The sequence below is a fragment of the Oncorhynchus gorbuscha genome, linkage group LG18 (genome assembly GCF_021184085.1).
Source record: "Oncorhynchus gorbuscha isolate QuinsamMale2020 ecotype Even-year linkage group LG18, OgorEven_v1.0, whole genome shotgun sequence".
NCBI classification, from domain to species: Eukaryota; Metazoa; Chordata; class Actinopteri; order Salmoniformes; family Salmonidae; genus Oncorhynchus; species Oncorhynchus gorbuscha.
Genome location: NC_060190.1, coordinates 52,231,016 through 52,254,113, shown reverse-complemented (window position 1 = coordinate 52,254,113; position 23,098 = coordinate 52,231,016). Strand labels below are relative to the sequence as shown.

At 42.5% G+C, this 23,098-nt stretch overlaps 1 protein-coding gene across 12 annotated transcripts in view; it reads right to left on the bottom strand.

Moving 5' to 3' along the window:
• kcnab2a (potassium voltage-gated channel subfamily A regulatory beta subunit 2a) overlaps nucleotides 1-23,098 on the bottom strand; it is a 137,282-nt gene that overhangs the window by 30,850 nt on the left and 83,334 nt on the right. Inside the window, exon 1 of one of the 12 annotated variants that reach the window (XM_046310256.1) lies at nucleotides 18,011-19,343. The exons of 9 other annotated variants lie outside the window; for them this stretch is intronic. In XM_046310256.1, the coding sequence (XP_046166212.1) occupies nucleotides 18,011-18,228 (218 nt within the window). In that variant the 5' untranslated portion in view covers nucleotides 18,229-19,343. Of the gene's footprint in view, nucleotides 1-18,010; nucleotides 19,344-23,098 lie in introns of those variants that run through there. 2 more of the 12 variants (XM_046310245.1, XM_046310247.1) reach the window with 2 other exon arrangements.

Genomic DNA, 23,098 nt, shown 5'->3' with positions numbered 1-23,098 from the left:
CAGCACATAGCAGGATGGATTAATACATCTATTTCCAGTATGTTTAATAAATACAATAACACGCTTAGAGAGAGGATGAAATGAGAGCAGAGTGCTGCTAACGCAAAAACACGCAGCTCAGCTCAGAGCAGCACAGGCTCTAATTAAACTGTCTCAGTCAGGCAAGGAGAAAACAGCTCTCTCCCCATTCACCTAAACATGCTCCCATCAGTGCACATCTCACACACACATCCACACAGTGTACTTACTCAGACACAAACTCTATGCATATAGAGAGACACACACAAACACATCAATAAATTGACTACTCTACGGTTTGGCAATTCACCCTAACATGCCCCTAGCAAACAGATGCAAGTGTTATTTTCTTGTGCATTAAAGATAGCCACTTACTTTAAACACCAGCCTATGTATGTAGCTGAGGCTGCTGCAGTATACAGTCCTATCAGTGTTGGTACTGGAGTAGAGTGGCTACAGTACAACAGGCCTAAGTATCCTGCTCTGTGTTCCTCTCTAAAGAGACAGATTTGAAGTAGGAGTAAAGCCCATGCAGAGCCTCTCGGAGTGCAATATGAAGTCCTTATGTTAGGACACCCAAATCACACACACCCACTCCTTTTGTCACAAATACCACACTGCCATCTGCTCAGGTACAGTCTAAAAATGACAATACTTTAAAGTAAAACAGCCAATGCAGATGGACTGCTGAATCAGTTTTATAGGTTGGTGGAAGCAGGGTGGTGTTGCGTCTCCATCTCTGATAGCTAGCTCACACCTGAACACAGCAGTTTGATTTAAACACCATCTGCTTAGTTCACACAGACTCTGCCCGTCAGTTATACTGGGCACTGATTCAGTTTCAACTTTACAACTATAACACTGGGTGTCCAGAGCCCGTCAGCAGTCTTAATTCCTGGCAGCCAATTAATCTTTAACTACAGTGGGGAGAACAAGTATTTGATACACTGCCGATTTTGCAGGTTTTCCCACTTACAAAGCATGTAGAGGTCTGTAATTTTTATCATAGGTACACTTCAACTGTGAGAGAAGGAATCTAAAACAAAAATCCAGAAAATCACATTGTATGATTTTTAAGTAATTCATTTGCATTTTATTGCATGACATAAGTATTTGATCACCTACCAACCAGTAAGAATTCTGACTCTCACAGACCTATTAGTTTTTCTTTAATAAGCCCTCCTGTTCTCCACTCATTACCTGTATCAGCCACGCTCAAGGTACTAAACGATATCATAACCGCCATCGATAAAAGACAGTACTGTGCAGCCGTCTTCATCGACCTTGCCAAGGCTTTCGACTCTGTCAATCACCATATTCTTATCAGCAGACTCAGTAGCCTCGGTTTTTCTGATGACTGCCTTGCCTGGTTCACCAACTACTTTGCAGACAGAGTTCAGTGTGTCAAATCGGAGGGCATGCTGTCCGGTCCTCTGGCATTCTCTATGGGGGTGCCACAGGGTTCAATTCTCAGGCCGACTATTTTCTCTCTATATATCAATGATGTTGTTCTTGCTGCGGGCAATTCCCTGATCCACCTCTACGCAGACGACACCATTCTATATACTTCCGGCCCGTCCTTGTACACTGTGCTATCTAACCTCCAAACGAGCTTCAATGCCATACAACACTCCTTCCGTGGCCTCCAACTGCTCTTAAACGCTAGTAAAACCAAATGCATGCTTTTCAACCGTTCGCTGCCTGCACCCGCACGCCTGACTAGCATCACCACCCTGGATGGTTCCGACCTTGAATATGTGGACATCTATAAGTACCTAGGTGTCTGGCTAGACTGCAAACTCTCCTTCCAGACTCATATCAAACATCTCCAATCGGAAATCAAATCTAGAGTCGGCTTTCTATTCCGCAACAAAGCCTCCTTCACTCGACTTCGGCGATGTCATCTACAAAATTGCTTCCAACACTCTACTCAGCAAACTGGATGCAGTTTATCACAGTGCCATCCGTTTTGTCACTAAAGCACCTTATACCACCCACCACTGCGACCTGTATGCTCTATGCTCAATGGCAACACCCACCCGTAGCACGCGCTCCAGCAGGTGTATCTCACTGATCATCCCTAAAGCCAACACCTCATTTGGTCGCCTTTCGTTCCAGTTCTCTGCTGCCTGTGACTGGAACGAATGGCAAAAATCGCTGAAGTTGGAGACTTTTATCTCCCTCACCAACTTCAAACATCTGCTATCTGAGCAGCTAACCGATCGCTGCAGCTGTACATAGTCTATTGGTAAATAGCCTACCCATTTTTACCTACCTACATTTACATTTAAGTCATTTAGCAGACGCTCTTATCCAGAGCGACTTACCTCATCCCCATACTGTTTTTATTTATTTACTTTTCTGCTCTTTTGCACACCAATATCTCTACCTGTACATGACCATCTGATCATTTATCACTCCAGTGTTAATCTGCAAAATTGTAATTATTCGCCTACCTCCTCATGCGTTTTTCACACAATGTATATAGACTCCCTTTTTTTCTACTGTGTTATTGACTTGTTAATTGTTTACTCCATGTGTAACTCTGTGTTGTCTGTTCACACTGCTATGCTTTATCTTGGCCAGGTCGCAGTTGCAAATGAGAACTTGTTCTCAACTAACCTACCTGGTTAAATAAAGGTGAAAAAATAAATAAAAATTAACTGCACCTGTTTGAACCCGTTACCTGTATAAAAGACACCTGTCCACACACTCAATCAAACAGACTCCAACCTCTCCACAATAGCCAAAACCAGAAAGCTGTGTAAGACATCAGGGATAAAATTGTAGACCTGCACAAGGCTGAGATGGGCTACAGGACAATAGGCAAGCAGCTTGGTGAGAAGGCAGCAACTGTTGGCGCAATTATTAGAAAATGGAAGAAGTTCAAGATGACGGTCAATCACCCTCGGTCTGGGGCTCCATGCAAGATCTCATCTCATGGGGCATCAATGATCAGGAGGAAGGTGAGGGATCAGCCCAGAACTACACAGCAGGACCTGGTCAATGACCTGAAGAGAGCTGGGACCACAGTCTCAAATAAAACCTTTAGTAACACACTACGCTGTCATGGATTAAAATCCTGCAGCGCACGCAAGGTCCCCCTGCTCAAGCCAGCGCATGTCCAGGCCCGTCTGAAGTTTGCCAATGACCATCTGGATGATCCAGAGGAGGAATGGGAGAAGGTCGTGTGGTCTGATGAGAGAAAAATAGAGCTTTTTGGTCTAAACTCCACTCGCCGTGTTTGGAAGAGAAGAAGGATGAGTACAACCCCAAGAACAACATCCCAACCGTGAAGCATGGAGGTGGAAACATCATTCTTTGGGGATGCTTTTCTGCAAAGGGGACAGGACGACTGCACCGTATTGAGGGGAGGATGGATGGGGCCATGTATCGCGAGATCTTGGCCAACAACCTCCTTCCCTCAGTAAGAGCATTGGAGATGGGTCGTGGCTGGGTCTTCCAGCATGACAACGACCCGAAACACACAGCCAGGGCAACTAAGGAGTGACTCTGTAAGAAGCATCTCAAGGTCCTGGAGTGGCCTAGCCAGTCTCCAGACCTGAACCCAATAGAAAACCTTTGGAGGGAGCTGAAAGTCCGTATTGCCCAGTGACAGCCCCGAAACCTGAAGGATCTTGTCATGCAATAAAATGCAAATTAATTAAAAATTAAAAATCATACAATGTGATTTTCTGGATTTTTGTTTTAGATTCCGTCTCTCACAGTTGAAGTGTACCTATGATAAAAATTACAGACTTTACATGCTTTGTAATTAGGAAAACCTGCAAAATCGGCAGTGTATCAAATACTTGTTCTCCCCACTGTATATCCTGTATATCCAGGGAAAAGCAAGTCAGCTCCTCCTCACATTTACATGGCCACTGCAGTAAATTATGTAAAAACAGGGACAAGCCTCTACTGCTTGCCTATCCAAACCCAAGTCACAAATACCTTATTGTATTTCAGAAAACAGCTTCAAATAGCCTCCACTTAAAGTCAACTCAAGAGTTTAAACACATAATGAACGGTCCATTGTCTGGCTGTGGATATTCAGTCCCAGCCTCTTTGCTGTTCATTGGGCTGTTCTAAGCCTAGCCTCCAGGGAATGGTGGCCAGAGTAGAGAGAGAGAAACAAATGAAGCTGGGCTGAGAAAAGAGAGAGAAACAGATGAAGCTGGGATGAGAAAGGAGAGAGAAACAAATGAAGCTGGGCTGAAAAAAGAGAGAGAAACAAATTATGCTGGGCTGAGAAAAGCGAGAGAAACAAATGAAGCTGGGATGAGAAAAGCGAGAGAAACAAATGAAGCTAGCCTGAGAAAAGAGAGAAACAGATGAAGCTGGGCTGAGAAAATAGAGAGAAAAAATGAAGCTGGGCTGAGAAAAGAGAGAAACAGATGAAGCTGGGCTGAGAAAAGAGAGAAACATATGGAGCTGGACTGAGAAAAGAGAGAAACAGATGAAGCTGGGCTGAGAAAATAGAGAGAAAAAAAGAAGCTGGGCTGAGAAAAGAGAGAAACAGATGAAGCTGGGCTGAGAAAAGAGAGAAACAGATGGAGCTGGACTGAGAAAAGAGAGAAACAGATGAAGCTGGGCTGAGAAAAGAGAGAAACAGATGAAGCTGGGCTCAGAAAAGAGAGAAACATATGGAACTGGACTGAGAAAAGAGAGAAACTTGGAGCTGGGCTGAGAAAAGAGAGAAACAGATGAAGCTGGGCTGAGAAAAGAGAGAAACATATGGAGCTGGACTGAGAAAAGAGAGAAACAGATGAAGCTGGGCTGAGAAAAGAGAGAAACAGATGAAGCTGGGCTGAGAAAATAGAGAGAAAAAAAGAAGCTGGGCTGAGAAAAGAGAGAAACAGATGAAGCTGGGCTGAGAAAAGAGAGAAACAGATGGAGCTGGACTGAGAAAAGAGAGAAACAGATGAAGCTGGGCTGAGAAAAGAGAGAAACAGATGAAGCTGGGCTCAGAAAAGAGAGAAACATATGGAACTGGACTGAGAAAAGAGAGAAACTTGGAGCTGGGCTGAGAAAAGAGAGAAACAGATGAAGCTGGGCTGAGAAAAGAGAGAAACATATGGAGCTGGACTGAGCTGGACTGTGGTCCTGTGTAGCTCAGTTGGTATAGCATGGCGCTTGTAATGCCGGGGTAGTGGGTTCGATCCCCGGGACCACCCATACGTAGAATGTATGCACACGTGACTGTAAGTCGCTTTGGATAAAAGTGTCTGCTAAATGGCATATATTATTATTATTATTATTATTAAAAGAGAGAAACATATGGAGCTGGACTGAGAAAAGAGAGAAACATGGAGCTGGGCTGAGAAAAGAGAGAAACAGATGAAGCTGGGCTGAGAAAAGAGAGAAACAGATGAAGCTGGGCTGAGAAAAGAGAGAAACAGATGAAGCTGGGCTGAGAAAAGAGAGAAACATATGGAGCTGGGCTGAGAAAAGAGAGAAACATATGGAGCTGGACTGAGAAAAGAGAGAAACATGGAGCTGGGCTGAGAAAAGAGAGAAACAGATGAAGCTGGGCTGAGAAAAGAGAGAAACATATGGAGCTGGACTGAGAAAAGAGAGAAACATGGAGCTGGGCTGAGAAAAGAGAGAAACAGATGAAGCTGGGCTGAGAAAAGAGAGAAACAGATGAAGCTGGGCTGAGAAAAGAGAGAAACATATGGAACTGGACTGAGAAAAGAGAGAAACTTGATGAAGCTGGGCTGAGAAAAGAGAGAAACAGATGAAGCTGGGCTGAGAAAAGAGAGAAACATATGGAGCTGGACTGAGCTGGACTGTGGTCCTGTGTAGCTCAGTTGGTATAGCATGGCGCTTGTAATGCCGGGGTAGTGGGTTCGATCCCCGGGACCACCCATACGTAGAATGTATGCACACGTGACTGTAAGTCGCTTTGGATAAAAGCGTCTGCTAAATGGCATATATTATTATTATTATTATTATTAAAAGAGAGAAACATATGGAGCTGGACTGAGAAAAGAGAGAAAAACATGGAGCTGGGCTGAGAAAAGAGAGAAACAGATGAAGCTGGGCTGAGAAAAGAGAGAAACAGATGAAGCTGGGCTGAGAAAAGAGAGAAACAGATGAAGCTGGGCTGAGAAAAGAGAGAAACATATGGAGCTGGGCTGAGAAAAGAGAGAAACATATGGAGCTGGACTGAGAAAAGAGAGAAACATGGAGCTGGGCTGAGAAAAGAGAGAAACAGATGAAGCTGGGCTGAGAAAAGAGAGAAACATATGGAGCTGGACTGAGAAAAGAGAAAAACATGGAGCTGGGCTGAGAAAAGAGAGAAACAGATGAAGCTGGGCCGAGAAAAGAGAGAAACATATGGAGCTGGGCTGAGAAAAGTGGGCCTCTAGATCTTATAGGACGGACTACCTACCTGCCCTGCCAGCCAGTCGGATATTCTAGAGTTTCCCTGAGAAGTGGAGACAGCTGCTTTACATAATCGTAAGCCATTTTGTGTTCATTCAGTCCTGACTAAAGCCATTGGGAGGAGGAGGATGAGACACAGGCTGGATAGTAGTGAGGGGAGGTGGAGATATTAACCAGTCATGTCATACAGGCCCACTGTCACATAAGGGAGAAGCTCAGACTCTGGTGAACCGTGTTGCACTTGGATGCTTTGCTTGGCCTTGTGGGCAAGGGAGAAGGAGATCCATAGAAAAATAATGAATAGAATGTGCTTGGAAGCATCTAACCATGACAATTTGACTGATAAACTCATGGGTACACTCCATTGTATCAAATCAGATCTGTCTGATAACTCACAAACACTCATGGGATAGCTAAAAATAAAGTTTGGCAACAATATACGGTCTTAACATTCGAAAATGTTACCAAAGGTGACATCATCTACTGAACCACCATTCATCCTCAAAAGAGTCCGAGTTAATCTTACCAAAACCTTAAACCTGTAGCTAATATTGACTTTTTTCCCATGAGCAAGTCTTCACTAGCTAGCTAAGGTGTTCTGTGCCGGTTGAATCCGTATTTATGAAGTTCGAAATGCGCATGAAAGTTAGCTAGGTAGAGTCTGCTTGCTGGCTGTACCCGTCTCAAATCAATCCATATGAAACTAAAAGGCAGAGATGCTAACAACACCAGTTCACACACTCAATGCTGAATACTCCCTCTAGCAACTAGGTGACATAAACTCATCAAAAAAAGAAACATCCCCTTTTCAGAACCCTGTCTTTCCAAGATACGGTCGTTTAGAAACTAACAGCTTACAGACGGTAGGCAATTAAGGTCACAGTTATGAAAACTCAGGACACTAAAGAGGCCTTTCTACTGACTCTGAAAAACACCAAAAGAAAGATGCCCAGGGTCCCTGCTCATCTGTGTGAACATGCCTTAGGCATGCTGCAAGGAGGCATGAGGACTGCAGATGTGGTCAGGACAATAAATTGCAATGGCCATACTGTGAGACGTCTAAGACAGCGCAACATGGAGACAGGACAGACAGCTGATTGTCCTCGCAATGGTAGACCACGTGTAACAACACCTGCACAGGATCGGTACATCTGAACATCACACCTGCGGGACAGGTACAGGATGGCAACAACAACTGCCCGAGTTACACCAGGAACGCACAATCCCTCCATCAGTGCTCAGACTGTCCGCAATAGGCTGAGAGAGGCTGGACTGAGGGCTTGTAAGCCTGTTGTAAGGCAGATCCTCACCAGACATCACCGGCAACAGCGTCGCCTATGGACACAAACCCACCGTCGCTGGACCAGACAGGACTGGCAAAAAGTGCTCTTTGCTGACGAGTCGCGGTTTTGTCTCACCAGAGGAGTTGGTCGGATTTGCGTTTATCATCGGAGGAATGAGCATAACACTGAGGCCTGTACTCTGGAGCAGGATCAATTTGGAGGTGGAGGGTCCGTCATGATCTGGGGCGGTCTGAGTTTGTTGTCATTGCAGGCAATCTCAACGCTGTGCGTTACATCGGAGACATCATCCTCACCTGGTATTGTGACACAATAACGTCCATGGTATTTTGGAATGTTAATTAAAATGATTCTAACTCATGTGGCTCATGCAATGGAATTAATTTTTGGAAATGTCTTGAGTTGACTCAAATCAAATCACAGAACAGATTGAAGGGTACACTTCAGTCTTTTACTCCCTGACATGGGTACACTCAAAATAGCTGCTAATTCACCCATTATGCCATCATTGACTTATTAATTCCATGTCTATGGGGAGGTCAACCTCAAGTGAACAGCCTGCTGCCCCCAGGGATGGATTTGTTATCTTCAGATCACGGCATTTTTTAATTAAAATTTTATTTTTGTTTAACCCGGTAGGCTAGTTGAGAACCAGTTCTCATTTACAACTGCGATCTGGCCAAAATAAAGCAAAGCAGTGGGAAGCAAACAACAACACGGAGTTACACATGGAATAAACAAGCGTACAGTCAATAACACAATAGAAAAAAAGTATATATACAGTGTGTGCGTGAGGAGGTAGGAAATAAATGGGCCATAGTAGTGAAGTAATTACAATTTAGCAGATTAACACTGGAGTGAAAAATTAGCAGATGATGTGCAAGTAGATACAGGTTTGCAAAAGAGCAGAAAAGTAAATAAAACATGAGGATGAGGTAGGTAGATTGGGTGGACTATTAACAGATGGACTATTAACAGATGGACTATGTACAGCTGCAGCGATCGGTTAGCTGCTCAGATAGCTGATGTTTAAAGTTAGTGAGGGTAATATAAAAGTCTCCAGCTTCAGCGATTTATGCAATTCGTTCCAGTCACTGGCAACAGAGAACTGGAAGGAAAGGCGGCCAAACGAGGTGTTGGCTTTGGGGATGACCAGTGAGATATACCTGCTGGAGCGCGTGCTACGGGTGGGTGCTGTTATCGTGACCAGTGAGCTGAGATAAGGCGGAGCTTTATCTAGCATAAACTTGTAGATGACCTGGAGCCAGTGGGTCTGGCAACGAATATGTAGCGAGGGCCAGCCAACTAGAGCATACAGGTCACAGTGGTGGGTGGTATAAGGGGCTTTGGTAACAAAACGGATGGCACTGTGATAGACTGCATCCAGTTTGCTGAGTAGAGTATTGGAAGCTATTTTGTAGATGACGTCGCAGAAGTTGAGGATCCGTAGGATAGTCAGTTTTACTAGGGTAAGTTTGGCAGTGTGAGTGAAGGAGGCTTTGTTGCGAAATAGAAAGCTGATTCTAGATTTCATTTTGCATTGGAGATGTTTAATATGAATCTGGAAGGAGAGTTTACAGTCTAGCCAGACACCTAGGTATTTGTAGTTGTCTACATATTCTAGGTCAGTACCGTCCAGGGTAGTGATGCTAGTCGGGCAGGTGCGGGCAGCGAACGGTTAAAAAGCATGCATTTGGTTTTACTAGCGTTTAAGAGCAGTTGGAGGCCACGGAAGGAGTGTTGTATGATATTGAAGCTTGTTTGGAGGTTAGTTAACACAGTGACCAAAGGACCAGATGTATACAGAATGGTGTCGTCTGCGTAGAGGTGGATCAGGGAATCACCCGCAGCAAGAGCGACATTATTGACATATACAGCTCGAGAATTGAACCCTGTGGTACCCCCATAGAGATTGCCAGAGTTCCGGACAACAGGCCCTCCGATTTGACACACTGAACTCTGTCTGCGAAGTAGTTGGTGATCCAGGCGAGGCAGTCATTTGAGAAACCAAGGCTATTGAATTTGCCGATAAGAATACAGTGATTGACAGAGTCGAAAGCCTTGGCCAGGTCGATGAAGATTGCTGCACAGTACTGTCTTTTAGCGATGGCGGTTACGATATCGTTTAGTACCTTGAGCGTGGCTGAGCTGCACCTGTGACCAGCTCGGAAACCGGATTGCACAGCGGAGAAGGTACGGTGGGATTCTTCTCCAGTCATAATGAGCAGGCAGCAATATCTACAAGGTTTTTCCGAAATCTCTCCTTGGGACTTCCTGGTCAAGGTCAAGCACAGGTTAGCCGGACAATACTATAAAGCTGTTCTTCCTCCATCTTTATGGTTTAATTTCACCTGGCCTGGGTCTCCATCAGCACACCTGTCTGTCCCCCCACAATACACATTCAACTCTTAATGAGTAGAAACTCTTAATGAGTAGAAACAGAATTTCATTATGCTTGGAAAGCTTGTGTTTCTTTTAGAAGATTGAGTAGTGAGGCTCTGTTTGATCCACTGTGAGATGATTTTGCAGAAGGAAAATACAAATTAAACAGAATTTAAATTAGCTGCAGTGTGACCCATACGCCTGCTATTCTATGTTGTAACACAGAGCGAGGGGTCTCCCATGTACATTGGGTCCTGTGCTGAAATGTGAAATTGGAGAGTGTAGTGGCCCAGTTCTCTGCTCTGTAGCACTGGAGAGTTTACGTCAAGGAAATGCACACTGACAAGAGCACAGAGTAGCCCAGCCTGCACCCTCCTGGGCACAGGGCTAACACTACGCTACGCTACACACACGCACACATACACACATACACAATCAAAAACATGTTCACAGCCAGGAAATGCTCAACACGTGCGCACACACACACAATTAGTTTTTGCCTTGAGCTGAGCCCATGTCCACTCATTCAATATCATCAAAAGGTCCAATGCAGCCATTTAAAAAGAAAACAATTTCAATATCAAATAATTTCTGGATAACAATTACCTTACTGTTATTATTTTTGACCATTTAATTTGAAACAAACAAAAAATATATTCTTAGAAGATAAGGGCAAGCAAGAATTTAGCTAAGACTGTCTGGGAGTGGTCTGAGTAGGGAGGGGAAAACTGAATGAACTGTTATTGGCAGAGGTTAGGAACTCTTTCTTATTGGTCTATTAACTAATTTACTGCATGGTGATGTCACCATGGAAGGCCAAAACTCCATCCCACCAAAATAGCTCTTACACTAAAATGGAATTAGCATAATTTTCACAACTGCACATTATTATTCCAACCTCAGTGTGGATATATTTATAAAACACAGGAAAATCACGTTTTTGACTTGGCCTTTCAACCCGATTATCATGGTGTTGGTCAATATGACTAAGCAGCCGCCAGCATATCAGATAAGAGTGCTGCTTCTGCACATTCAGACTTTGAAAATCGGGTCCATTCAACATCTGGCCCGTTCATATAAGTTTTCAGTGCACCCTCCCATCTTAATTGCAGTGAAAGCAATTGCTAAACAGTGGACTGATATTCAGAAGCAGCTAGAGTGGAAGTTGAGGATTGGTAAATAAGAATATCCTGAAACACTGAGCTTAACAAAGACTCCTCCTGTTCCTGCAAACATCTGCAGTTTATCTGAGTGCTGCAGCAATGCAAAAGCGATGCTCTTTCACTGGCAATGCAGATCAATCCCAGATCAATTTAACTTAAGGAAGCCATAGACATTTAGCCTAGACTGTGGGTTTAAGGCATTTCATTTGACAACCACCCCCCCTAGCTTTCCAAGTACTGTCAGCTTATATGAAGAAGCTGTAATGACTAATTATTCACCTCACACAAACCATTTGCCATGTGTTTATTCAAGTAAATACCACCTTTAAAATGTGAATAGTTTGCCATCTATTTTTTTTTAAGAACACAGTAGACATTTGTACTAAATAGGTTCATTCGTGGCTCTGTTCTGTTATAATAGAAACACAGCTCAGCTTCCTTTTTGAGTCTTAAATACAGCCTAACATAGAACATAACTAATGGAGTGTAGGTGTCAGTTGATGCGTTGAAAATATTTTTTACATCTTATTCAAACCACTAGAACAGAGAGTTGCTGATGATGGACTGATCTTTACTGAGAGGTTCAGGCTGCAGTCCACTGCGCACAGAATAATTATTAATAGTTGCCAGGGGAAAATTAGGTTATAATCATTTAAGAGAACAACTACCATCAATCCCAAACTATTAAAGCGTTAGAAGGCAGCACATGACATTTTAGAGTAAGGAGCTGTTTGAAGAATAATTGTACCGACAAGCCTGATTTTCATATACTGCTTACTGCCAAATACAGAACAGACCAGAAACATAACAATATGAATGATTTGTGCTGTGTTATGCATATCCATCAATTCAAATATGTCTGAGCAATTCCAATTCACATCAATCATATCCATACAACATTTAGAGGATGGCATGTAATCTATTAATAATTATGCAAAAGGAGCAGTAAAGGGGGGGGGGGAACTCAGCATGAAACCCTTCTTCCTGTATGCAATCTGATACCAGTAAACATATATTATCTATATACCATAGTCCCATTTTCGTTAAATCACCATCAGATATCCAGGTTTCGATCTTCCATACTGTGCTTTCACCCAGTAATTAAGTCTATCCTAATGTCATTACCCACATTCTCTGTATCAGGTCTACAGTGATTATGGTCTGTGCCTATGGCAGGGGTGTCAGACTCATTCCATGGAGGGCATAGTGTTTGCAGGTTTTTGTTTTTTCATTTAAATTAAGCTGTAGACAACCAGGTGTGGGGAGTTAGTTACTAATTAGTGACTAATTCATAAATCAAGTAGAGAGGAGAGAAAATCTGCAGACACTTGGCCCTCCGTGGAATTAGTTTGACACCTGTGGTCTATGGTCTGTCCTTCCTAGGGTTGCAAAGCTACCGGTAATTGCCCAAAGTTACCGGAACCTTTAGTATGTTTGGTATTTAACAGAAAATCTGTCAATCTATCGTAACTTGGTAATTTATACTTAAATAACTTGTAAAAAATGTATTCATATACAGTACCAGTCAAACATTTGGACACACCTACTCATTCAAAGGTTTGTCTTTATTTTTACTATTTTCTATATTGTAGAATAATAGTTAAGACATCAAAACTATGAAATAACACATACGGAATCATGTAATAACCTAAAATGTTGTTAAACAAATCAAAATATGTTATATTTGAGATTCTTCAATGTTGCCACCCTTTGCCTTGATGACAGTTTTGTGCACTTTTGGCATTCTCTCAACCAGCTTCATGAGGTAGTCACCTGGAATGCATTTCAATTAACAGGTGTGCCTTATTAAAAGTTAATTTGTGGAATTTCTTTTGAGCCAATCAGTTGTGTTGTGACAAGGTAGCGGTGGTATACAGGTATACAGAAGATAGCCCTACTTGGTAAAAGACCAAGTCCATATTATGGTAAGAACAGTTCAAATAAGCAAAGAGAAATGACAGTCCATCATCACTTTAAGGCATAAAGGTCAGTCAATCTGGAACATTTTAAGAACTTTGAAAGTTTCTTCAAATGCTGTCGCAAAAACTGTCACAAAAACCATAAGGTGCTATGATAAAACTGGCTCTCATGAGGACCGCCAGAGGAAAGGAAGACCCAGAGTTACCTCTGCTGCTGAGGATAAGTCCATTAGAGTTACCAACCTCAGGCAATTAACTGCACCTCAGATTGCAACCCAAATAAATGCTTCAGAGTTCAAGTAACAGACATCAACTGAGGAGACTGCGTGAATCAGACCATAATGGTTGAATATATGCAAAGAAACCACTACTAAAGGACACCAATAAGAAGAAGAGACCTGCTTGGGCCAAGAAACACGAGCAATGGACATTAGACCGGTGGAAATCTGTCCTGTGGTCTGATGAGTCCAAATTTGAGATTTTTGGTTCCCACTGCTGTGTCTTTGTGAGACGAAGAGTAGGTGACCGTGAAGCATGGAGGGGGTGGTGTGATGGTGCTTTGCTGGTGATACTGTCTGCGATTTATATAGAATTGAAAGCATGTTTAAGAGAGCCATAACTCTTGCATGTTTGTAGGTGACCAAATACTTATTTTCCACCATAATTTGCAAATAAATTCATTAAAAATCCTACAATGTGATTTTCTGGATTCCCCCCCCTCATTTTGTCTGTCATAGTTGAAGTGTACCTATGATGAAAATTACAGGCCTCTCATCTTTTTAAGTGGGAGAACTTGCACAATTGGTGGCTGACTAAATACTTTTTTGCCCCACTGTACCTTTATTTAACAAGGCAAGTCAGGCAAGAACAAATTCTTATTTTCAATGATGGCCTGGGAGGGGGGGGGGTTAACTGCCTGTTCAGGGGCAGAACGACCGATTTGTACCTTGTCAGCTCGGGGATTTGAGCAACCTTTAAGTTGCTAGTCCAACACTCTAACCACAAGGCTACCCTGCCACCCCAACTAACTGTGTAACTCTCCCAAATATGAACTTTTCCCACAACTGGCACCAGTTTGACGCCAAAACAATGACAAAAAAAATATATATATTGACATAACGTAAAACTTCAATTAATTTCTTAATTCACTCAACACAACAGGTGCTTATTAAAGACAGGCTTCTATTTTAGCCAGGCGTTTATTTCCTTAATGCACATAGCTTTTGCTCATTTGTATAGTTAATTGTTTAATACATATCTTAATTTCCCACACTGTGTATCATTTAAACAATGAGTCATGGTTATTTTGTCTTAGTATGGCTCTATAAAAATGTTTCATGTGCAAACTTTTCCTTGACAGAATAATTATTCTCCTCTTTGACTGTGTATTTTCAGCAATCTTACTTTCGCCAGCTAATTTCGCTACTGCCGATTTCTAGGGGTCTGGGCCCGGTTTCATAAAACATCTGAAATGTTTCCCTTAAGGGTTTACTTTAAGGAATAATTTCCCTTACCTAAGGGAATTGTTTAAGGGTGTTGCATAGAGCCCCTTTAACATTTCTTTAGGTAATGGTATAATTTAAGGGTTTTGCGGTAGTTTGAAAGTATATACCGCAGAAAGAATCTCTGGTTACCATGGAGACGACCTGATTCAGACTGAACATTTGTCAGAGATCGCATTTATTTTGGTAGAACACAAGATATAACTTTTACATTTAAAACAGGAGAAACAAATTGATTCAGAAGATAATGAATTGCATTTATTTTAGTAATTTTCTACTCAACTTGTTTCTATTACTTTCTAGCACGTCATGCTAACTTAGAGTAGGTAGTTAGCTAGCTTTATAGCCATGGATTGTGCACCTTCCATTGTTTAGCTAAGTAGCTGGCTGTTGTCCTTTTAAACCAAAACCAGAGGAAAGCAACATTCACCACAAAAGCAGTTTAGATTTATATCCATACTGAATTTAGATGCACCAAGCAGAAATCGTTCTGCCATTTCCTGGTTGTAAAAAAATCGAATAGTATGCCTAATGTCAGTATCTATGTGACAAAACAAGCTTACCCAGCCCCAGCTAACACACCTGACTCCAATAATCAACTAATCGTGATCTTCAGTTAAAAATGCAATTAGTTTATATCAGGTGTGTTTGCTAGGGATGGGAGAAAAGTGTGACAACAAGCAGGCCTCGGAGGACTGGAATTGCCAAGGCCTGGTGTAGAGAATCATTGTACCATCTAAACCGCTGTGAAATATATTTTCCATAACCAAAAATATAGTATTTTCAGCTGTTTGAAGCTGGTGTACAAAACCGAAAGTAAGACGCAAAAACCAAAATTAAGAACAGGGAGCATAGCAACAGCGCACATAGAACAGAACTACCGCTTCCTAGACTTACTTTCAATGAGAATGGCATATCTATGTGCATTTGGTCGGGTTGCCCAAAAAGCTTTAAGGGACCTCATGGGCACCCTTAACTTTCACTTAATTTAAGAAGGAAATTTGCATTAAAATGTTTTGTGCTACTGACTTAAAGTTAAGGAAACTTTAAGGGGAAAATGAACTTTTGTGCATCAGGCTCTGTTCTCCCGAAGTTCTCCGAACTGTTTTTGTGCCTGTCAATTAGCCAGCAGTTCTCAGCTGTTAACAGCCAGTGGCGAGCAGTCTCTTACTGGCGATAAAAATGATCGGCCTAATTTTTTCTTATTCATTACTGAATTATTTAATGTAACAAATCAAACATTAAACCTCAAACAATTCATGGTAATCTCGTAAATAATTCATTTAGACCAGACGATTATTTGAAACGCGCGTTTATTTTCAGAAGTGTATCCCTTTGCCAGGCATTTAAAAAGGGACAGGCGGCTATTTGAGACTGCATTTAATTGAAGTTTTCAGGTATAATAAATAAAAGTGTGTACACACACACTTCATGCTGAAACCCTCATATTGAACACCAAAGATATTCTCTAAGTTTGTGGTTTATATTTAGGATAATGTTTTACAGCTTTGTCATTCTATTTGTTTATTTTTAAATCATCTTATTTAATTGTTTCATATTTTACATGTGATAAAGCCACACTGAGGGCCAGAGATAATTAGACACTTGTCTGAAGTACCCAAAAGGGCCACTAGAGGTGATACCAAAATTCTTGTAGTTCACTGGTAAACTTAAAGTTGAAAATAATATACCCTCCCTTTGCAACCCTAGTCCTACCTATACTTCATACAGTCTTTCCTACCTGCAGTATACTTCATACAGTCTTTCCTACCTGCAGTATACGTCATTCGGTCTGTCCTACCAATAATTCATCTGGTCTGTCCTACCAATAATTCATCTGGTCTGTCCTACATACACGTCATGCAGTCTGTCCTACCTATACGTCATTCAGTCTGTCCTACCTATACGTCATTCAGTCTGTCCTACCTATACGTCATTCAGTCTGTCCTACCTATACGTCATTCAGTCTGTCCTACCTATACGTCATTCAGTCTGTCCTACCTATACGTCATTCAGTCTGTCCTACCTATACGTCATTCAGTCTGTCCTACCTATACGTCATTCAGTATGTCCTACCTATACGTCATTCAGTATGTCCTACCTATACGTCATTCAGTCTGTCCTACCTATACGTCATGCAGTCTGTCCTACCTATACGTCATGCAGTCTGTCCTACCTATACGTCATGCAGTCTGTCCTACCTATACGTCATGCAGTCTGTCCTACCTATAGGTCATTCAGTCTGTCCTACCTATACGTCATTCAGTCTGTCCTACCTATACGTCATTCAGTCTGTCCTACCTATACGTCATTCAGTCTGTCCTACCTATACGTCATTCAGTCTGTCCTACCTATACGTCATTCAGTCTGTCCTACCTATACGTCATTCAGTCTGTCCTACCTATACGTCATTCAGTCTGTCCTACCTATACGTCATTCAATATGTCCTACCTATACGTCATGCAGTCTGTCATACCTATACGTCATTCAGTCTGTCCTACCTATACGTCATTCAGTCTGTCCTACCTATACGTCATTCAGTCTGTCCTACCTATACGTCATTCAGTCTGTCCTACCTATACGTCATTCAGTCTGTCCTACCTATACGTCATTCAGTCTGTCCTACCTATACGTCATTCAGTCTGTCCTACCTATACGTCATTCAGTCTGTCCTACCTATACGTCATTCAATATGTCCTACCTTCATTCAGTCTGTCCTACCTATACGTCATTCAGTCTGTCCTACCTATACGTCATGCAGTCTGTCCTACCTATACGTCATTCAGTCTGTCCTACCTATACGTCATTCAGTCTGTCCTACCTATACGTCATTCAGTCTGTCCTACCTATACGTCATTCAGTCTGTCCTACCTATACGCATTCAGTCTGTCCTAACTATACGTCATTCAGTCTGTCCTACCTATACGTCATTCAGTCTGTCCTACCTATACGTCATTCAGTCTGTCCTACCTATACGTCATTCAGTCTGTTCTACCTATGTCATTCCTACCTATACGTCATTCAGTCTGTCCTACCTATACGTCATTCAGTCTGTCATACCTATACGTCATTCAGTCTGTCCTACCTATACGTCATTCAGTCTGTCCTACCTATACGTCATGCAGTCTGTCCTACCTATACGTCATGCAGTCTGTCCTACCTATACGTCATTCAGTATGTCCTACCTATACGTCATTCAGTATGTCCTACCTATACGTCATTCAGTCTGTCCTACCTATACGTCATTCAGTCTGTCCTACCTATACGTCATTCAGTATGTCCTACCTATACGTCATTCAGTCTGTCCTACCTATAAGTCATTCAGTCTGTCCTACCTATACTTCATGCCGGTGCGTATGCTCTGGTCGCTGGACGTGGGCTGGCTCTGGACAGTGACCTGTCCAAGGCTACGGGCCACCATGGCCACAGCCCTGAACTTGCTGCGGGTGCCTGTGTTGGGGCTGTTGGCATTCTGGCGGTGGTTAAGCCGTTCCTCTGTACTGCGGCTCACCCCTCCACGATTGTGATCCGTACACACTAACGACACCTGCATCCTGGCTGGGACTGGGAGCCACCTGGAATGGCTTAAGGTGCTCTGGTTAGAGCTTGTGGTGGGTCAGTCTGTACGACAAGATGCCTCGACAAGACGTCTGGACAGTCTGTTGGTCAGGTCAAGCTATCTGTGCACAGAGCACACCAACACCCCCAGCTGTCAGTGTCAGGGTGGGCAGTTATGTCTGCAGAGAAAAGAGAAAAGGAGAGGAGCGAGGAGAGTTGTCTCCTACAGAGGGTGTCCTGCTTCAACACTGCCTCAGCCTGTGTGCTCTGTCTTCTTCAGAAAACAACACCCGGCCGCTGTAGACTGCAGGCACATGAACACCGTCCCGGTCCCGGCACAGACACAAAAACAGACGAAGATGCACTCTCCAAAAAAGAAGTACCATGAAGAGTGAAGCAGTTTAATGAATCTTCCTTTGCAGTCCCGACTGGCTTATCCTCGACTCATCCGTCTGTATCCCTTACGCTTTCTGTAGGAATCAGAGGCTGACAGGCAGATTTAGTCGTCCTGCAATTTCCTTTTAATCTGGAGCACAGTGCTACAGATAACACCTCGCGCTGCAAAGATCTGAGACTGGAGACATCAGCACAAAGAGACAGAGGCAGGAGGATATGAACTATTCCAGGAGGTAAAATTCTGTTCCTTTACAATAAGTTCCCAGCAACAGCTGTCCTGGTTGTGTGAAAACTCAGCAGATCTGTGTGTCAATCAGAGGGCAACCTCTCATTCAGACTCCCATCCCTCCCGGATTAAACTTACATGTGTATGCCTCGCGCACGGCAAAGAGGCAGTGAGCACAGGGAGGAGAAGAGGAGAAAGAGAAAGGGAGGGAGGGATATGGAGAGATGCTATCGAGAGGAATATTGAGAGAGCTACAGTAGCGAGTGCAGGAGAGATAGACGGTGAAGAGATGAGGGGGCCAAGAGAGGGAGACTCTCAGTGTCTACAGCTGCTGTCATAAGAGAGGCTGGCTAGTGTATTGTTAATCCACTTCTCATCTACTTCCCTGCTCCAGCATGGCTAAGTCACTATGGCAGAGTGTAGGCCTACTTCATGGTGGTCCAGCGTGGTCCAGGTTCAGTGTGACTCAGTCAAGTCCAGTCAGGTTTAGGGTTGTCCAGCTCAGGTCCAGTGTGATCCAGTCAAGTCCGGTAGTTCAGTGAGCGGCAAGTAGTTAAACTTGGTCGAGTCAGATGAGCGAGGCTCAGGAGTAGGCTGAATGCTCAGTGCTGCAGAATGGCTACTGGCCCCAGACCAGGGGACTGCTCTCACATGGGTTGGGCAATGGGGCATGAAATATTTATTATGTAACTTTATCTGCCCTGATGCATGTCTAAGCCAGGAGTGTCACAGGCGAATTACAGCCGAGTTCGCTGCATTGTTGTCTCTCCCCAGATCCCACTCAAACATGACAACCGCCATTAACTGAAAATAAATTATTCTGGGCATATTTATTCATTTGAATCATTTCATTACATCAGTAAGAATGAATAACAATACAGAGATAGAACATAGCCTGTATTCAATTACTGCTTACATAGCCTGTATTCAATTACTGCCTACATAGCCTGTATTCAATTACTGCTTACATAGCCTGTATTCAATTACTGCCTACATAGCCTGTATTCAATTACTGCCTACATAGCCTGTATTCAATTACTGCCTACATAGCCTGTATTCAATTACTGCCTACATAGCCTGTATTCAATTACTGCCTACATAGCCTGTATTCAATTACTGCTTACATAGCCTGTATTCAATTACTGCCTACATAGCCTGTATTCAATTACTGCTTACATAGCCTGTATTCAATTACTGCCTACATAGCCTGTATTCAATTACTGCCTACATAGCCTGTATTCAATTACTGCTTACATAGCCTGTATTCAATTACTGCCTACATAGCCTGTATTCAATTACTGCCTACATAGCCTGTATTCAATTACTGCCTACATAGCCTGTATTCAATTACTGCCTACATAGCCTGTATTCAATTACTGCCTACATAGCCTGTATTCAATTACTGCCTACATAGCCTGTATTCAATTACTGCCTACATGAGGTGTTACAGGCCCAATGCAGTTGTTTTTATACTTATATCAAATCATTTCTGGGTAACAATTAAGTACCTTACTGCAATAGACTGCCATTAAAATGGGCAAGAAATGTAACAAAAAAACTATCCCAAGCAACTTTTACTAGGACTGTCTGTGAGTGGTCTGAGTGGGGAGGGGGAAACTAGCCGTTATTGGCAGAGGTTTGGAACTCTTATTGATCTATAACCGGGGTATTTTGAAATAACCACGGGATGGTTTTCATATACCGTCAATACCGCTGAAACCATTTGACGTTTTTGAATACATTGGAATATTTTGAGCTACTTTTTAATTAAATATCTGCAGACGACTTTTGCAATACGTTAGGAGATAAACCGCTATCTGCTTTTCATTTAGTCTGTCACATTATTCTTCACTATGAAGCTCACCGTAGTTCCCCAGAACAGCAGCCAATCATGTGTTCATTGTGAAGTCCATAGAGTTCTACATTTATCGGTGAGTCTCTCCATGTTGAGCATTCTGGTAATAAGACGTCCAAGAGGATCATTTTTGTTGTTGTCTTAGCGCTCCCTTGTGTGCTATGCAGTTAATACCGTAAATCCCGAGTTGGCAGAAGAACGGTATGATGGCATGAAAATCAGTATAACTCCCCCCCAAAAATGGTTGACCCGAAAGTAGTCTGTTCTTTCGACCAATCGATTGGTAGACATTTTTAAAAGTGTATTTTCACATACACTCACTATTTGTGTGGAGTTTAAATGTATTCGGCTAAGGTGTATGTACACTTCCAACTTCAACTGTGTGTGTATGTATGTATGTGCACGCACGCACACACACACACACACACACACACACACACACACACACACACACACACACACACACACACACACACACACACACACACACACACACACACACACACACACACACACACACACACACACACACACACACACACACACACACACCTGTTCAAAAGTTTGGGGTCACTTAGAAATGTCCTTGCTTTTGAAAGAAAAGCACATTTTTTGTCCATTAAAATAACATCAAATTGATCAAAAATACAGTGTAGACATGGTTAATGTTGTAAATGACTATTGTAGCTGGAAATGGCAGATTTTGTCTGGAATATCTACATAGGAGTACAGAGGCCCATTATCAGCAACCATCACTCTTGTGTTCCAATGGCACGCTGTGTTACCTAATCCAAGTTTATCATTATAAAAGGCTAATTTGATCATTATAAAACCCTTTTGCAATTATGTTAGCACAACTGAAAACTGTTGTTCTGATTAAAGAAGCAATAAAACTGGCCATCTTTAGACTAGTTGAGCATCAGCATTTGTGGGTTCGATTACAGGCTCAAAATGGCTAGAGACAAAGAACTTTCTTCTGAAATTTGTCAGTCTATTCTTGTTCTGAGAAATGAAGGCTATTCCCCGTGAGAAATTGCCAAGAACCTGAAGATCTCATACAACACTGTACTGCTCCCTTCAAAGAACAGTGCAAACTGGCCAGAATAGAAAGAGTGGGAGGCCCCTGTGTACAACTGAGCAAGAGGACAAGTACATTAGAGTGTCTAGTTTGAAAAACAGACACTTCACAAATCCTCAACTGGCAGCTTCATTAGATAGTACCAGCAAAACACCAGTCTCAACGTCAACAGTGAAGAGACGACTCCAGGATGATGGAGTTGCAAAGAAAAAGCCATATCTCAGACTGGCCAATAAAAATAAAATATTAAGATTGGCAAAAGAACACAGACAATGGACAGAGGAAGATTGGAAAAAAGTGTTATGGGCAGACAAATCTAAGTTTGAGGTGTTTGGATCACAAGGAAGAACATTTGTGATACGGAGAAAAACATGAAAATATGCTGGAGGAGTGCTTGACGACATCTGTCAAGCATGGTGGAGGCAATGTGATGGTCTGGGGGTGCTTTGGTGGTGGTAAAGTGGGCGATTTGTACAGGGTAAAGGGGATCTTGAAGAAGGAAGGCTAGCACTCCATTTTGCAACAACATGCCATACCCTGTGGACGGCGCTGAATTATTGGAGCCAATTTCCTCCTCAACAAGGCAATGACCCAAAGCACAGCTCCAAACTATGCAAGAACTATTTAGGGAATAAGCAGTCAGCTGGTATTCAGTCTATAATGGAGTGGCCAGCACAGTCACAGGATCTCAACCCTATTGAGCTGATGTGGGAGCAGCTTGACCGTATGGTACGTAAGAAGCGCTCATCAAGCCAATCCAACTTGTGGGAGGTGCTTCAGGAAGAATGGGGTGAAATCTCTTCAGATTACCTCAACAAACTGACAACTAGAATGCCAAAGGCCTGCAAGGCTGTAATTGCTGTAAATGGAGGATTCTTTGATGAAAGTAAAGTTTGGAGTACACAATTGTTTCAATTTTTTAAAACTCATTATTTATAACCCTGTCAACATCTTGACTATATTTCCTATTAATTTTGAAATTAATATATTCATGGATAACAAGGAAATTTCTAAGTGACCCCAAACTTTTGGACGGTAGTGTATGTATGTAAGGTATTTCTAAAAACACGTTTTCACTTTGTCAATATGGGATATTGTGTGTAGATTGATGAGGAAATTATTTTATTACATTTTACAATAAGGCTGTAATGTAACAAAATGTGGAAAAAGTCAAGGGGGCTGAATACTTTTCGAATGCACTGTATATGCTTTATAATGCTTTTGAATGACACTTCCGGTTTTGGTGGGAAATACCCGGGTTACCTGTGATAAAGTGATTTATTCTCGGGATGGAACATTTGTAAAATACC